The sequence below is a fragment of the Grampus griseus genome, assembly GCF_964374135.1.
Source record: "Grampus griseus genome assembly, chromosome: 6".
NCBI lineage: Eukaryota > Metazoa > Chordata > Mammalia > Artiodactyla > Delphinidae > Grampus > Grampus griseus.
The window spans coordinates 27,378,379-27,394,215 of record NC_139000.1 but is presented as its reverse complement, the minus strand read 5'-3'; the positions used below and the strand labels follow the sequence as shown (position 1 = coordinate 27,394,215).

At 38.2% G+C, this 15,837-nt stretch overlaps 1 protein-coding gene across 4 annotated transcripts in view; it reads left to right on the top strand.

The window, feature by feature from the left end:
- Window positions 1–15,837, top strand: part of SLC44A1 (solute carrier family 44 member 1) — a gene marked incomplete at both ends in the record, with an annotated part of 214,177 nt that overhangs the window by 89,649 nt on the left and 108,691 nt on the right. For all 4 annotated transcript variants that reach the window (XM_082657024.1, XM_082657025.1, XM_082657023.1 and 1 more), the window contains one exon: window positions 6,804–6,940. In XM_082657024.1, the coding sequence (XP_082513150.1) occupies window positions 6,804–6,940 (137 nt within the window). The remainder of the gene's footprint in view (window positions 1–6,803; window positions 6,941–15,837) is intronic.

The following is a 15,837-nucleotide window of genomic DNA, read 5'->3' as shown; positions in this document are numbered from 1 at the left end:
CAGCGGCCATGCCTCACGGGCCCAGCCGCTCCGCGGCATGTGGGATCTTCCCGGACCGGGGCACGAACCCGTGTCCCCTGCATCGGCAGGCGGACTCTCAACCACTGCGCCACCAGGGAAGCCCTCTATGAAACATTTGATATGAGAATGGAGAGCTACTTTTTGAACCATAAAAATTTAGTGAACTAATTACAAAAATAAAACAGAAAAGATTTGATGGCAAAAATAGAAAACTATTTCAAAGTGACAGTTGGCAAATCATGAAAATACTTGTATCAGCCTTAACATAAATTTAATACCCTTAATATACAAAGTTTTTATGATTCAGCGAGTAGCAGAACACCTCAATTTTAAAAACAAGCAAAAAATACAAAAAAAATTGAAAATACAAATGAACAATATATGAAGTAATGTTCAAATTCATCAAAAATGCAACTAAAACAGTAAGATTTTTTTACCCATTAAATTTTTTTTTTTTTTTTTTTTTTTGGCCCTGCTGCATACCTTGTGGGATCTTAGTTCCTCGACCAGGGATTGAACCTGGGCTCTCGGCAGTGAAAGTGCGGTGTCCTAACCACTGGACTACCATGGAATTCCCTTTTTTTTCTTTTCTTAATTGAAGTGTAATTGACATACAACATGATGTTAATTCCAGGTGCACAGCATAGTGACTTGATATTTCTATATATTACAAAATGAACACCATGATAAGTAGTTACCATCTATCACCTGTACAAAGATATTACAATAATATTAACTCTGTTCCCCATGCTGTACGTTTTGTAACTGTGACTCATTTATTTTGTAACTGCAAGTTTGTACCTTTTAATCTCCCTCACCTATCTCACCCATCCCCCACCTCCCCCGGCCCATCTGGAAAGCACCTGTTTGTTCCCTGTATCTATGAGTCTGTTTCTGTTTTGTCATGTTTGTTCAATTGTTTTGTTTCTTAGATTCCACATATGGAATCATATGTGTATTTGTCTTTCACTCTCTGACTTATTTCACTTAGCATAATACTCTCTAGGTCCATCTATGTTGTCACAGCTGGCAAGATTTCATTCTTTTTTATGGTTGAGTAATATTCCATTATACATACATGTATGTAACACATCTTCTTTATCCATTTATCCATCAATGGGCACTTAGGTTGCTTCCATATCTTGGCTATTGTGAATAATGCTGCAAATGAACATAGGGGTGCATATACCTTTTCGAATTAAGTGTTTTATTAGTTTTCTTTGGAAAAATACCCAGAAGTGGAATTGCAGGATCGTATGGTAGTTCTATTTTTAATTTTTTTAGGAACATCAGTACTATTTTCCATTGTGGCTGTACCAATTTATATTCCCAGTAACTGTACACGAGGGTTCCCTTTTCTCCACATCCTCGCCAATACTTGCTACTTGTTGTCATTTTGAGGATAGCCATTTTGACAGGTGTGAGGTGATATCTTATGGTTTTGGTTTGCATTTCACTGATGTTTAGTGATGTTGAGCATCTTTTCATATCCCTGTTGGCCATCTGTATGTTTTCTTGGGAAATTGTCTGTTCAGGTCCTCTTCCTATTTTTTAATTGGGTTGTTTGTTTTTCTGATGTTGAGTTATATGAGTTTTTTCTATATTTTGGATATTACCCCCTTATTGGACATATCATTTGCAAATATCTTCTGCCATTCAGTAGGCAGCCTTTTCATTTTTTTGATAGTTCCTTTGCCATGTAAAAGCTTTTTAGTTTGATGTAGTCCCATTTGTTTATTTTTCTTTTGTTTCCCTTGCTTGAGGAGACAGATCCAAAAAATTTGCTAAGACCAATGTCTAATAGCATTTTTTTAAACATCTTTATTGGAGTATAATTGCTTTACAATGGTGTGTTAGTTTCTGCTTTATAACAGAGTGAATCAGTTATACATATACATATGTTCCCATATCTCTTCCCTCTTGCGTCTCCCTCCCTCCCACCCTCCCTGTCCCACCCCTCTAGGTGGTCACAAAGCACCAAGCTGATCTCCCTGTGCTATGCAGCTGCTTCCCATTAGCTATCTATTTTACGTTTGGTAGTGTATATATGTCCATGCCACTCTCTCACTTTACCTGTGTTATCTTCTAGGAGTTTTACAGTCGGATCTTACATTTAATCTTTAATCCATTTTGAGTTTATTTTTGTATATGGTATGAGAAAGTAGTCCAGTTTGATTCTTTAGCATGTGGCTGGCTGGTGTTCCTAACACCGTTTATTGAAGAGGCTGTCTTTTCCCCAGTGTATATCCTTGTCTTCTTTGTGATAGATTAACTGATCATAAGTGCATGAGTTAATTTCTGGGCTCTCTGTTTTGTTCCATTTTTCTATTTGTCTGTTTTTGTGCAAGTACCACACTGTTTTGACTACTGTAGCTTTGTAGTACAGTTTGCAATGAGGGAGCATGATACCTCCAGCTTGTTCTTCTTTCTCAGATTGTTTTGCCTATTTGTGGCCTTCTGTGTTTCCATACAAATTTTAGAATTATTTGTTGTAATTCTATGAAAAATGCCATTGATATTTTGATAGGGATTGCACTGACTCTGTGGATTGTGTTGGGGAGTAAGGTAATTTTAACAGTATTAATTCTTCCAGTCCATGAGTATGGTGTATCTTTCCATTTGTGTCATCTTCAGTTTCTTTCATCAGTGTCTTAGAGTTTTCTGAGTGTAGGTTTCTAACCTCCTTGGGTTAGATTTATTCCTAGGGCTTTTTTTTTTTTTTTGATGCAATTGTAAATGAGATGTTTTCTTAATTTCTCATTGTGATAGTTTGTTGTTAGTATATAGAAACATAACAGATTTCTGTATATTAATTTTCTTATCCTGCCACTTTACTGAATTCATTGATGAGTTCTAATATTGATAGTTTTTGGTGGTGTCTTTAGGATTTTCTGTATATAGTATCGTCATCTGATATCAGTGATAGTTTTACCTCTTCCTTTCCAGTTTAGATTCCTTTTATTTCTTTTTCTTGTCTGATTTCTGTAGCTAGGCCTCCCATGTTGAATAAAGTGGCAAGAGTGGGCACCCTTGTCTTGTTCCTGATTTTAGAGGAAATGCTTTCAACATTTCACCTTTGAGTATGATGTTAACTGTGGGCTTGTCATTTATGGCCTTTATTATATTGAGATATGTTCCTTCTATGCCCACTTTGTTAACAGTTTTTATCGCAAATGGATGGTGAATTTTGCCAAAAGTTTTTTTCCACATCTATTGAGATGACCATGTGATTTTTATTTTTCAGTTTGTTAATGTAGTGTATCACATTGATTGATTGAGAGATGTTAAATCATCCTTGCATCCCTGGGATAAATGCCATTTGATCATAGTGTATGATCCTTTTAACGTCTTGAATTCGGTTTGCTGATATTTTGTTGAGAATTTTTGCATCTATGTTCATCAGTGATATTGGCCTGTAATTTTCTTTTTCTGTGACGTCTTTGTCTAGTTTTGGTATCAGGGTGTTGCTGGCCTCATAGAATGAGTTTGGAAGCATTCCTTCCATTTCAATTTTTTGGTATAGTTTGAGAAGGATAGGTTTTACTTCTTCTTTAAGTGTTTGGTAGAATTCACCTGTGAAGCTCTCTGGTCCTGGACTTTGGTTTGTTGGGAGTTTTTTGATTACTGAATCAATTTCTTTCCTGGTAATCAGTGTATAGATATTTTCTGTTTCTTCCTGATTCAGTCTTGGAAGATCATATGTTTCTAGGAATTTATTCATTTCTTCTAGGTTGTCCATTTTGTTGGCATATAATTGTTCATAGTAATCTCTTGTGATGCTTTGAAATTCTGTGGTGTTAGTTGCAACTTCTCTTTCATTTCTGATTTTCTTTATTTGGGCCTTCTCTTTTTCTCTTGATGAGTCTGGCTAAAGGCTTACCAATTTTGTTTGTCTTTTCAAAGAACCCACTCTTAGTTTCATTGATCTTTTCTATCATTTTTTAGTCACTATTTCATTTTATTTTTGCTCTGGTCTTTATTATTTCTTTCCTTTTATTAACTTTGGGTTTTGTTTGTTCTTCTTTTCCCAGTTCCTTTAGATGTATGGTTAGGTTTTTTATTTGAGATTTTTCTTGTTTCCTGCAGTAAACTTGATCACTATAAACTTTCCTCCTAGAACTGCTTTTGCTGCGTGTCATAGATTTTGGATTGTTGTATTTCTGTTCTCATTTGTCTCCAGGTATTTTTTTATTTCCTCTGTGATTTCTTTAGTGACCCATTGCTTGTTTAGTAGCATATTGTTTACCCTTCACATGTTTGTGGCTTTTGCAGTTTTGTTTCTTATAGTTGATTTCTACCAACTATGGTCTCATATCATTGAGGCCAGAAAAGATGCTTGATATGATTTCAGTATTCTTAAATTTGTTGAGATTTGTTTTGTGGCCTAGCATGTGATCTATCCTGGACAGTGTTCTATGAGCACTTGAAAAGAATGTGTATTCTGCTGCTTTTGGATGGGATGTTCTTTATATATCAGTTAAGTCCATCTGATTTAATGTGTCATTTAAGGCCAGTGTTTCCTTATTGATTTTCTGTCCATTAATGTAAGTGGGCTGTTAAAGTCCCCTACTATTCTTGTGTTAATAATACAATCAGCAATTAACAATTAATAATACAAGAAACTGTGTCAATTTCTCCCTTTGTCTGCTAATATTTGCTTTATGTGTTTAAATGCTCCTGTGTTGGGTACGTATGTATTTACAATTGTTATATCTGCTTCTTGGATCAATCCCTTGATCATTATATGATATGCTTCTTTGTTTCTTGTTACAGTCTTTGTTTTAAAGTATATTTTCTCTGTTCTAAGTATTGCTACCCCAGCTTTTGTTTGGTTTCCACTTGTATGGGATACCTTTTTCCATCTCCCCCCACTTTCAGTCTGTATCTGTCTTTAGATCTGAAGTGTGTCTCCTGTAGGCAGCATATAGATGGGTTTCATTTTTTTATCAATTCAGCCACTCTATGTCTTTTGATTAGAGAATTTAGTCCATTCACATTTAAACAATTATTAATATGTGTGTACTTATTCCCATTTTGTTAATTGTTTTCTGGTTGTTTTTGTAGTTCTGTTTTGTTCCTTTCTTCTTCGTTTGCTCTCTTCCCTTGTGATTTGATGACTCTCTTTAGTGTTACGTTTGGATTCCTTTCTCTTTTTTGTGTATCTATTATAGATTATTGATTTGTGGTTATTATGAGGTTCCTATATAACAACATATTTATGCATGATTATTTTAAGTTGATAGTCTCTTAAGTTCAAAGACATTCTAACAAGGAAGGTGCAATTTTAACACCCTCTTCCCCCTGCAGTGTTTAATGTTTTTGGTGGATGGACATGGGTCCTGGCATGGCTGACAGTGGGTTCCAGGGGGTCCGGGGCTAATGTCAGTCTGCTGGTGGGCAGGGCTGGTTCCCAGCATGGGTGGCTGCAAAGTTTGGTGAGTCTTGGGGCGGGTGCTAGCCTGCTGGTGGATAGGCCTGTGTCCCAGCATAGCTTACAGTAGGTCTTGGCCCTCTGGTGGGTGGGAGTAGGTCCTGGGGTAGCTCTCTATGGTGCCTGGGGCTGGTGTTGGCCCATCGGATGGTGAGGTTGGGTCCCTGCATGGCTGGCTGCTTGTCCTGGGTTGGGGGGCGTCCTGGGCCTGGGGTAACCAGCTTGTGGGCAGGTAAGCCCCTGGTGCTGATAGGCTAGAGGGAGGACTCCAAAATAGTGCTTGTCAGCACCAATGTCCTTATGGTAGAACAAGTTCCCCAAAATGGCTGTGACCAGCAATCATGTCCCTAGGTGGGTTGAAATTGCCTCCTACCTGTCTAGGAGGCTCTCCCAAGATCAGCAAGTGAGTCTGACCTAGACTCATTTCAAATTACTATATCTGTGCTGGGTTTTGGAGCATGTGAGATTTTGTGTGTGTCCTTTAAGAGTGGAGTCTCTGTTTCCTACTGCCCTCTGACTCTCCAGTGTGCAAACCCTGCTGACCTTCAAAGTCAGATGTTCTGGAGGCTTGTTTTCCTGGTTCAGGGTCCCAGGGCTGGGCGTCCATATGAGGCACGGATCCCTCTCTCCCTGGGGAGAACCTCTGCAATTGTGATTATCCTCCCATTTGTGGGTTGCCTACTGAGAGGTGTGGATCTTTCCTGTACCACATCTCCACCCCACTGTTCATCTGACTGTGATTCCCTCTTTATATCTTTAGTTGTGGGAAATCTTTTCTGCTAGTCTTCAGATCATTCTCATCAATAGTTGCTGTTGTAATTTTGGTGTGCCCATAGGAGGAGATAATCTCAGGGTCTTCCTACTCAGCCTTCTTGGCTATACCTTGTATATATCAATATATGTTCATTTTTATAATGATACACTTTATATATGATTATATATTCATTAAAGTTTATGTTTAAATTATAATTCATGTTATATAACAGTATTTCAGTAATTTGGGGGATACAACTTTGTCAAAAAAAATAAAACTAAAGTTAGTTATTTTAAAAATACTAAAATAGACAATTTTGATTATAAAATACACATTGCAAAATTTTAAATATTAGAAAAATAGATCATGAAAAATATGAGTCCCGTATTTCCTCCATCCCCACTGTTAACAGTATGTTTATAAGCAATTATTTAAAAAAAATTCGTGTTTGATTAGATTTGTGAAATGTTTGTTCATCTATGATTAAATTTGTGAAGGGGAAATGAGATGTTCTTTGCTCTTAGGTTTATTCAAATATGCAGTGAACCAGACTGTATTTTGTGAAATAATATCTCAATATTTTTCTTCATGCTTTAGGTACGTGTTCTTTTTGGATCCATGCAATCTGGACTTGATAAACCGGAAGATCAAGTCTGTAGCACTGTGTGTAGCAGCATGTCCAAGACAAGAACTGAAAACCCTAAGTGATGTTCAGAAGTTTGCAGAGATAAATGGTGAGACAGTAGGCCATCCAAGTCTACAGTCCAGTCACTGTTAAATATTGTGTTTGCCTTTCAATATAAATTTGTCCTAGCATTAAATAAATCATCAAAGAACCTCAGAAAGAAAAAGAGAAGTGAAGGTGCTTTTGGACTTCCTTGGTATATATTATTATAGTCACCTAGGGAGCTTGTTGAAACTCTAGATTCCTAGGCCCCACCCAGGGAAATTCTGACTGTGTAGGTCTTTGGGCTCTGGAAATTTGTATTTTTTACAAATGTTTCAGGTGATTTTGATGTTGCCTGTTTGAGTATTTGGGAATTATTAGACTATGGGAAATTTGTGGGGGTTTTCCCCCTCTTCCTAAGTATAGGTTAAAAGTATTTCAATTAGTTTATTTTATTTTTACCCCTGGATGTAACATATGTCTATGATAGGAAATTTGAAAAGTTCAGAAAAAAAAAAATGAAGTAAAAAGGAAAATTCCAGCATTTTTCAAATTTTGTGTTTTGCTTTTTTAATTACACATTATGTCTTAACCATTTTTCGAAGAAATAAGTTTTGAGAAACTGAGGTTAAACATATGGGAATTCCCTGAGAAAACAAGCATAGACAATTTCCTGAACTCTAGCTCTCTTCTCTTGGGTTGCTAATCTCCAGGTGCTATCCTCAGCTCCATATGACTCAGAGCATTTCCCTTCAGAGAATTTTTTCTTTTTTACCTCTCTTCGTGGAGGGCTGCATAGTGATAGTCCTTCAAGCCTGTATTTTTCCATGGGGTTTCACGTTTGTATTTTGTGTATAAGAATCCTCAGAGCCGCCTCAGTCCTGCCCAAACTCACAGGCTAGTTCTAGCCTTGGAACAAGGGCTGACTCAGGCATCCACCTGGTGTAACTTCTGGCTGGGTGGAGAAGCACCCTGGGGACATAACTATACACATACCGGCATGGCTCCAGAGTGTTTCAGATGGGGGCGCTAGCCTTCTGAGGGCAGAAGGACTGCAGCCTTCCAGACTGGCAGTATTCCTGTCCCGTTGCTGCATGCCCTCCACATAAGAGAGTAGGAAGAACACGGGATTGATTGGGATCTGGATTCTACTTCTGCTTCTGTCACTGATGGGCTGTATAATGAGGGACAGAAGGTATAGCCTCTCTGAGCCTAGATTTCCTCAACTGAAAAAAGGTAGATTTAAAATAATGCCCCTCTCTTAGGTTGGTGTGAGGATTAAATGAGATGATGCATGAAGAATATTGGGCACTTGGTGGGCATTGAATAAAGAGGTACCAACTATTCTTTAAGTTCTCATTTTCTAGTCCCACATGATATCCTCACATGTGTTGATTTGCTGAGTCTAATACCAGAACTATCAGCTCTGTCATTATCAGGTTTCAGGGATGGATGAGTTATTCCTTAAGCGTTTTCGTAAAATATTGGACAATGTGAGTATATGTAGTGTACTCTGAGAAGTGGTATCATGGAGTGATTAATAGTAGAGACTCTGGAACTAGATTATCTGGGTTCAAATGTTGGTCCTGCTACTTAATATCTGTGAGACCCTGAGCAAGTTACTTAATCTCTCCATGCCTCAATTTCCCCATCTATGAAATAGGGATAATATTTTTACCTAAAGTACCTCATAGAGTTGTTATGAGGAGTTAATACATGAAAAAATCATTAGAATAATGTTTGGCTAATATAAGTTGTTAAAAAAAAAAGTGTTGGCTACTGCTGTTATATCATCATCATCATCATCATTATTATTATTATTATTATTATTATTATTATTCTACCAATGAAATGTAATACTCTTCCTGTCTCCAGTCTCTAACTTCTAGTGCCCTTACATACTGCTGCCATATTAATATTCCTAGAGCTTCAATCATGTTAATCTCTTATTCAGAAATCAGTGGTAAGAAAATAAAATAAAAGTCTCTATGTCTTACCCTGGCATTCAAAACCATGATCTAGTATTGAACTAACGTCTAACAAGTTCTCTTGGATGTACCAGATGTGTCTTGGTCCCTTGAACCTGACATATCATCTGGAGGGCCAGAAAAGAGCTAGTTCCTTGTTGGCTGTATTGCCTGCTCTGATGATCCACTGGGGAGAAATGCTCCATGCTGCCCTGCTTTTATGCTTTGTTTCCAGGCCCCTATCCTGGGTGAATATGATACCGAGTATGGCCTTAATAGGCCCTGATAAGAAGCCCCTTCTGGTGAGTTTTGCAGCTTTGTATTACCCATAGTATCTTGCACAAAGTGGGTGTTCAGGAGTATTAATGAATAAACATTATTTCAGAAAACAGACGTCTTAGATTGGTGCCTAGTGATAAAGGCACCCTTAGTCTTTTGAGGCAGCTGTTTGCAAAATAATTTAGATTAGGCATTTTCAAAGGTAATAATAGTGGCAGCATCAAAAGGCATGGCGATGGAGGATGGAGAAGATAATAATTTAAAAAAGCAAATAGAAAACTATAAAATTGTAATAGAGAGAGAGCCTTTGGTGTAGGGGCCTAAACACTTTAATTTTAACAGCAACCCTAAATTGAAATTTCTGAATTTCTCAAAATAATCTATATTGTTTCTTGGATTGGTGACTTAAAACTGGAGGTACAAATTGATTTGGAAGGAGCAGATAATTTTTATTATTATCTGTGTCCATTTGTTGTTGCAGCTATATTTCTGTTAGAAAATACATAGTTCTTTGACCTCACATGTATAGCTCTCAGTCATTAATTTCAGAGAGGTATATCTTTAAAAGATAATTTAGGTTTAAGTGGGAACTTTCCAAATCTGTAAGAGAATTGTTAAACGTCCATGAAAGAACCCTAATGCATGAGAAAACTGCAAAGCTCCTAAACGAGAACATAAGGGAAAGCTTCCTTATATTGGATGTGGCAATAATTTCTTGGATGTGAACCAAAAGCACAAGCAACAAAAGAAAATGTAGATAAATTGAACTCATCAAAATTTAGAACTTCTGTCAGTCAAACACAATCAACAGAGTAAAAGGCAACCCATGGAATGAGAGAAAATGTTTGCAAATCTTTGTATCTGGTAAGGGGTTAATATCCAGAACATATAAAAAACTCCGCAACTCAACAGCAAGTAGAAACTTACAACCTAATTAAAAAATGGGCAGGGCTTCCCTGGTGGCGCAGTGGTTGAGAGTCTGCCCATAGAATGTACAGCACCAAGAATGACCTCTAATGTAAACTGTGGACTTTGGGTGATTATCATTGGTCATTGTAGTTTTATCAGTTGTAGCAAACATACCACTCCAGGGTGAGAATGTTGATAATGGTGGAGGCTGTGCATATGTGGGGGGTATGAGGTATACGGGAAATCTTTTTTTTTTTTTTAATTTATTTTATTTATTTTTGGCTGTGTTGGGTCTTTGTTTCTGTGCGAGGGCTTTCTCCAGTTGCGGCGAGCGGGGGCCCCTCTTCATCGCGGTGCTCGGGCCTCTCACTGTCACGGCCTCTCCCGTTGCGGAGCACAGGCTCCAGACGCGCAGGCTCAGTAGTTGTGCCTCACGGGCTTAGTTCCTCCACGGCATGTGGGATCCTCCCAGACCAGGGCTGGAACCCGTGTCCCCTGCATTGGCAGGCAGATTCTCAACCACTGCGCCACCAGGGAAGCCCTATACGGGAAATCTTGTACCTTTTTCTCAGTTTTGCTGTGAACCTAAAACTAATCAAAAAAAAAAATCAAGTCTTAGAAAAAAATAGATTGCTATATGACCCAGAAATCCCACTTTTAGAAGAATTGACAATAGGATTTCAAAGAGATATTTGCACACTCATGTTCATTGCAGCATTATTCTGCCAAGAGGTAGAAGCAACCTAAATGTCCATTGACGGATGAATGGATAAAGAAAATGTGGTATATATCAATACACACAATGGAATATTAGTCAGCCTTAAAAAATAAGGAAATCTCGGGCTTCCCTGGTGGCGCAGTGGTTGAGAGTCCACCAGCTGATGCAGGGGACACGGGTTCATGTCCCGGTCTGGGAAGATCCCACATGCCACGGAGCGGCTGGGCCCGTAAGCCATGGCCGCTGAGCCTGCATGTCCGGAGCCTATGCTCCACAACGGGAGAGGCCACAACAGTGAGAGGCCCGCATACTGCAAAAAAAAAAAAAAAAGGAAATCTTGTCATGTACTATATCAGGATGAACCTTGAGGATATTATGCTAGGTGAAGTAAGCCAGTCACAAAAAGACAAACACTGCATGATTACACTTAAATGAGGTATCTAAAGTAGTCAGATTCTTTAAAGGTAGAAATGTGGTTGCCAGGGGCTGGGTGGGAAGGGGAAATGGGAAGATGGTGTTCAATGGGTATAGAGTTTCAGTGTTGCAAGGTAAAAAATTTCTGGAGATCTGTTGCACAACAATATACATATAGGTAAGACTGCCATACACTTTAAAAAATGCTTAAGATGGTACATTTTATGTTATGTGTTTTTAACCACAATTTTTTTTAAAAAAGAAGGAAATCCTGACCCATGCTACAATATGGATGGACTTTGAAGATATTATGTTAAATGAAATAAGCCAGACACAGAAGGACAAATGTATGATTCCCCTTATATGAGATACTTAGAGTAGTCAAATTCACAGAGACGGAAAGTGGAATGGTAATTTCCAGGGGCCATGGGGAGAGACGAATGGGAAGTTACTGTTTTATATATAAAGAGTTTCAATTTTGCAAAATGAAAAGTTCTGGAGATGGACGATGGTGATGGTTGCACAACAGTGTGAATGTACTTAGTGCAACTGAACTGTACACTTAGAAATGGTTAAGATAGTAAATTTTTTGTTATGTGTATTGTACCACAATTTAAAAGTTCATGAAAGAGAAGGATCCTGTTTAGGGTAGTAACTTTTTTTTTCTTTAATTAATTTATTTATTTTTGGCTGCATTGGGTCTTCGCTGCTGTGCGTGGGCTTTCTCTAGTTGCGGTGAGCGGGAGCTACTCTTCGTTGTGGTGGTGCGAGAGCTTCACATTGCGGTGGCTTCTCTTGTTGCGGAGCACGGGTTCTAGGTGTGCAGGCTTCAGTAGTTGCAGCACGCAGGCCCTAGAGCACACAGACTTCAGTAGTTGTGGTATGCGGGCTCAGTAGTTATGGCTTGCAGGCTCTAGAGCGTATGCTCAGTAGTTGTGGCGCATGGGCTTAGTGCTCCGTGACATGTGGGAACTTCACCGACCAGGGCTCGAACCTGTGTCCCCTGCATTGGCAGGCAGATTCTCAACCACTGCGCCACCAGGGAAGTCCCTGGGGTAGTAACTTTTTTAATGATAATTTTAAACCTTATTTTAAAATGCAAGGTAAAATAACATTTTTCTTGCCAGAATGAAAAGATAATATAAATCCTTTTCAGAGTTTTAAGTTTCCATGACAACGTTTGAAGGTACTTTTTAGCACTTAACCATCCATTCATGTGAACTTTTATTACCTTTACAAACTATTTAAAATCTTTATAAGGAAAAGCTCTTAGTTCCTGTAGTAATATAAGAAATGCATTTATTAGGCAAACAATATTTCCTCAATTCTTTGTTTCTTTTGGACAAGAAAGAGGAGATGTTTTCTTGGACACTTAAGTTCGTGTAATGCTTCTGTCAAATATGTCTGACTAGAATAGAAAGCTTGGAAGAAATAGCTGGAAATTAGATTAGTTATGTGAAGATGCTGCCATATTACAAGGAGCTTTAAAAGACAGGCAGAAGATTTCAGATGAATATAAAAGTATAAGTTTTAGTACATGAATTGAGTGGTGGGTGTATAAATGTGCATTTTATTATTTTGGTTCATAGTTTATATAGACACAAATCATAAATATATGATGCTAGAGAATAAAACAATGTAACAATTGCCTTTAAAAAATTAGAGTTGCCAAATACCATAAGGACTCAGTATTAAACTTCTTTGGTTCTTTGTTTATCACCTTGCTGCAGTGGTGCATGAGTTTCCTGGGGGCAGGATCATGCTCTATTCATCTCTGAATATCGAAGCCCTAATATAGGACCTCACATAGCAATTATTCATGTTTTTTGAAAGCATAATAGACTGAATTTCCCTCTTCATCTCTATTGTCACTTAATAATTTCTCATTCTCTTAACATACTATCCTTTGCTCAATTCTGTATCCATGTGAGTTGCCACCAACAGGCGAATTGTTTAGCTTCAGTCTAACTAGAATTGCTGTGAAATCAGTTCTTTTTATTCATCTCTAAATAATTCATCTTATTCATTCATTTATCTCTCTTATACATACTCTCCAAGGATTATTCATGCCTTTTATTCTCTTAAGCTCTCTTGTTCTTCCTCTTTCCTAACCTTATGCCCTACAGAGGAAACTAAAACCATCTGGTGAGAGCTCCCATCTGAGTTCTTATTTTCAGCAGAGCATGAACCCAGCAATGTTTCTTCCCTCCGGTTTCTGATGAAGAAGTTTCTTTCCTCCTTTATTATCATTATTTTTGAAAACTCAATAATGTATACATTGTAGGGGGGAAAAGAATCACCCTCCCTCTGAAACTAACTTCAGCTTTACATGAAACTTTCATCTCAGCCCAGCCAGACCATGACAGGTGGTGAAGGGAAGGGAACATAATGCCTGCTCAGATGTTCTTCCCCTTCCTCTCCCCCTTCCCTGATTCTGGCCCTACCACCACCTCTGGCCTGTAGTCCACCCTTCACTTTATTCCACTGTCCCCATTGTTGAGCATGGGCATCTGAGTCTGAATAGGTAAATCAGACTTAAGCCCTGCGTTTTGTTTCAACATACCATTTATTGGTACCTACTTTGTGTCATGCACTGTGGCAGATGCTTTACATGTCATTTGATTCTTTCCACATGCAGTCTAAATTCTAAACCAAAGTTTAGAAATGAGAATAACCTGTAGGTTGGGGGCTGGCTGCACGTTCTCAGTTGGTGCTAATATTTTACATGGAATTCCTTATTTTCTTTTGTATTACTCTTATCAAACTATTGTATCAATATTTATTTTGTTTTCCCTAACACAGTAGTAAGATGACAGAATTCTTATTTTCCTTTTGTTTGTGTCCCATTTATAGCACTCCTATTTAAGAGTGCTTCTTCAGTGTACTGTATTTTGTATAAATTCTGAGAGCTTTATGACCTGCCAATTGGACCATGTTCACATTTTGAGTAGAGCCATGCAGCTTGGTGCTTTCTCAGTGATCACTGCTGAAAATCATGAAAGATTATGTGATCCGTTCGTATAAGATTTATGAATACTAACAAGCCTTTTGATTATCATTATCTGGTTGGTAAGTGTAGAGTTAGTATGAATGGACGACCAGATTATTACCCTCTTTTTTTACCTGGCAGTAACACTATAACTTAAACCACAGAGAGTATGTATTCTTTTTGGCCACAGTGAATTAAAAGATTGGTCTTGATACAATTTATAAATGAATGAAACATACAACCGTAGCAACTGATTTAATTGCCTCCAAGTCAGAGACCAGCAAGGGAAACTTGATTGTTAAAAAGGGGAGGAAAAAATCCTTAAATTTAGTAATGCAATTTTAACTAATTCCTTTATTCAACAAATAACTAATTATGTGCCAGAGAGACAAAAACAAGGTACAGTCCTCTCCATCTTTAAGGACCTTGCATTAGAGTAGGCAGTCAAACTTCTCTTTGTCCTCCACAATACCTAGTAGAAGTCTTGTACATAGATGGCCAAAGTTAATTCACTCAGCAAATATTTCTTGTGTGCCTACTATGTGCCAATAGTGATTGACAGGTGATGTCATATCTACAGCTGGTTAATGGTGCTTCTTGGGAATTGTAAATATGTCCATCCTTTTCACTGGTTACTAGAAACTGAAGTTGGAAAATTGTCTTGGCTTTCTTCTGGCATGTAAATATATAATGCTTTCCTAATTAGAGAGAAAGGGGTTAAATTAATTAAACTTCTCATAGCAATGTAATTTGTTTTTCATAATGAAAACTGTTCTGCCTCAAAAGATTTTCTTTTTTCTTTCTTTATTTTTAATTTTATTTATTGATTGATTGATTGTTGGCTGTATTGGGTCTTTGTTGCTGCGTGCAGGCTTTCTCTAGTTGAGGCAAGTGGGGGCTGCTCTTTGTTGCGGTGCATGGGCTTCTCATTGCAGTGGCTTCTCCCGTTGTGGAGCACGGACTCTAAGCGCACGGGCTTCAGTAGTTGTGACACGTGGGCTCAGTAGTTGTGGCACACAGGCTTAGTTGCTCTGCGGCATGTGGGATCTTCCCGGACCAGGGCTTGAACCCGTGTCCCCTGCATTGGCAGGTGGATTCTTAACCACTGCGCCACCAGTGAAGTCCTAAAGCACGTTTTTTAAGGACTGTTTTTTTCTCTTTGTATAGCCTACAAGTATTATTGAGATAGCAAATCAAACAAAATTTTTAAACAAGAATTAGCCTCCAACTTGCCAATTCTTTGTTTCAAATAATTTGATGTTTTAGACCAGTAGATCTTAACTAAGGGTGATTTTGCACCTGCCACTGCTGCCCACCCCCACCCCCCCACCCCACAAGGACCTTTAGTAGTGTCAGGAGACATTTTTGGTTGTCACAGCTGGGTGAGAGGTTACAGGGAGGCTGCTGGCATCTAGTGGATAGAGACCAGGGATGCTGCTAAAACATCCTGCAAATGCACATGACAGCCCCATACAACCAAGAATTGCCCAAGAATTGCATTAATACCATGGTTTAGAAATCCTGTTTCAGATAGTGTACTTTGTAGTCAATGTTGAAAAGCATATATCATTATATATAACATGTAACACCAAACTATAAGAGACTAAAAGTAGTTATTTCTGTCTGTTTTATTTACCAGATGGCTTTTGAGTGCTGTCTGTATGCCAGGAGATAGGAGTTCCACATAT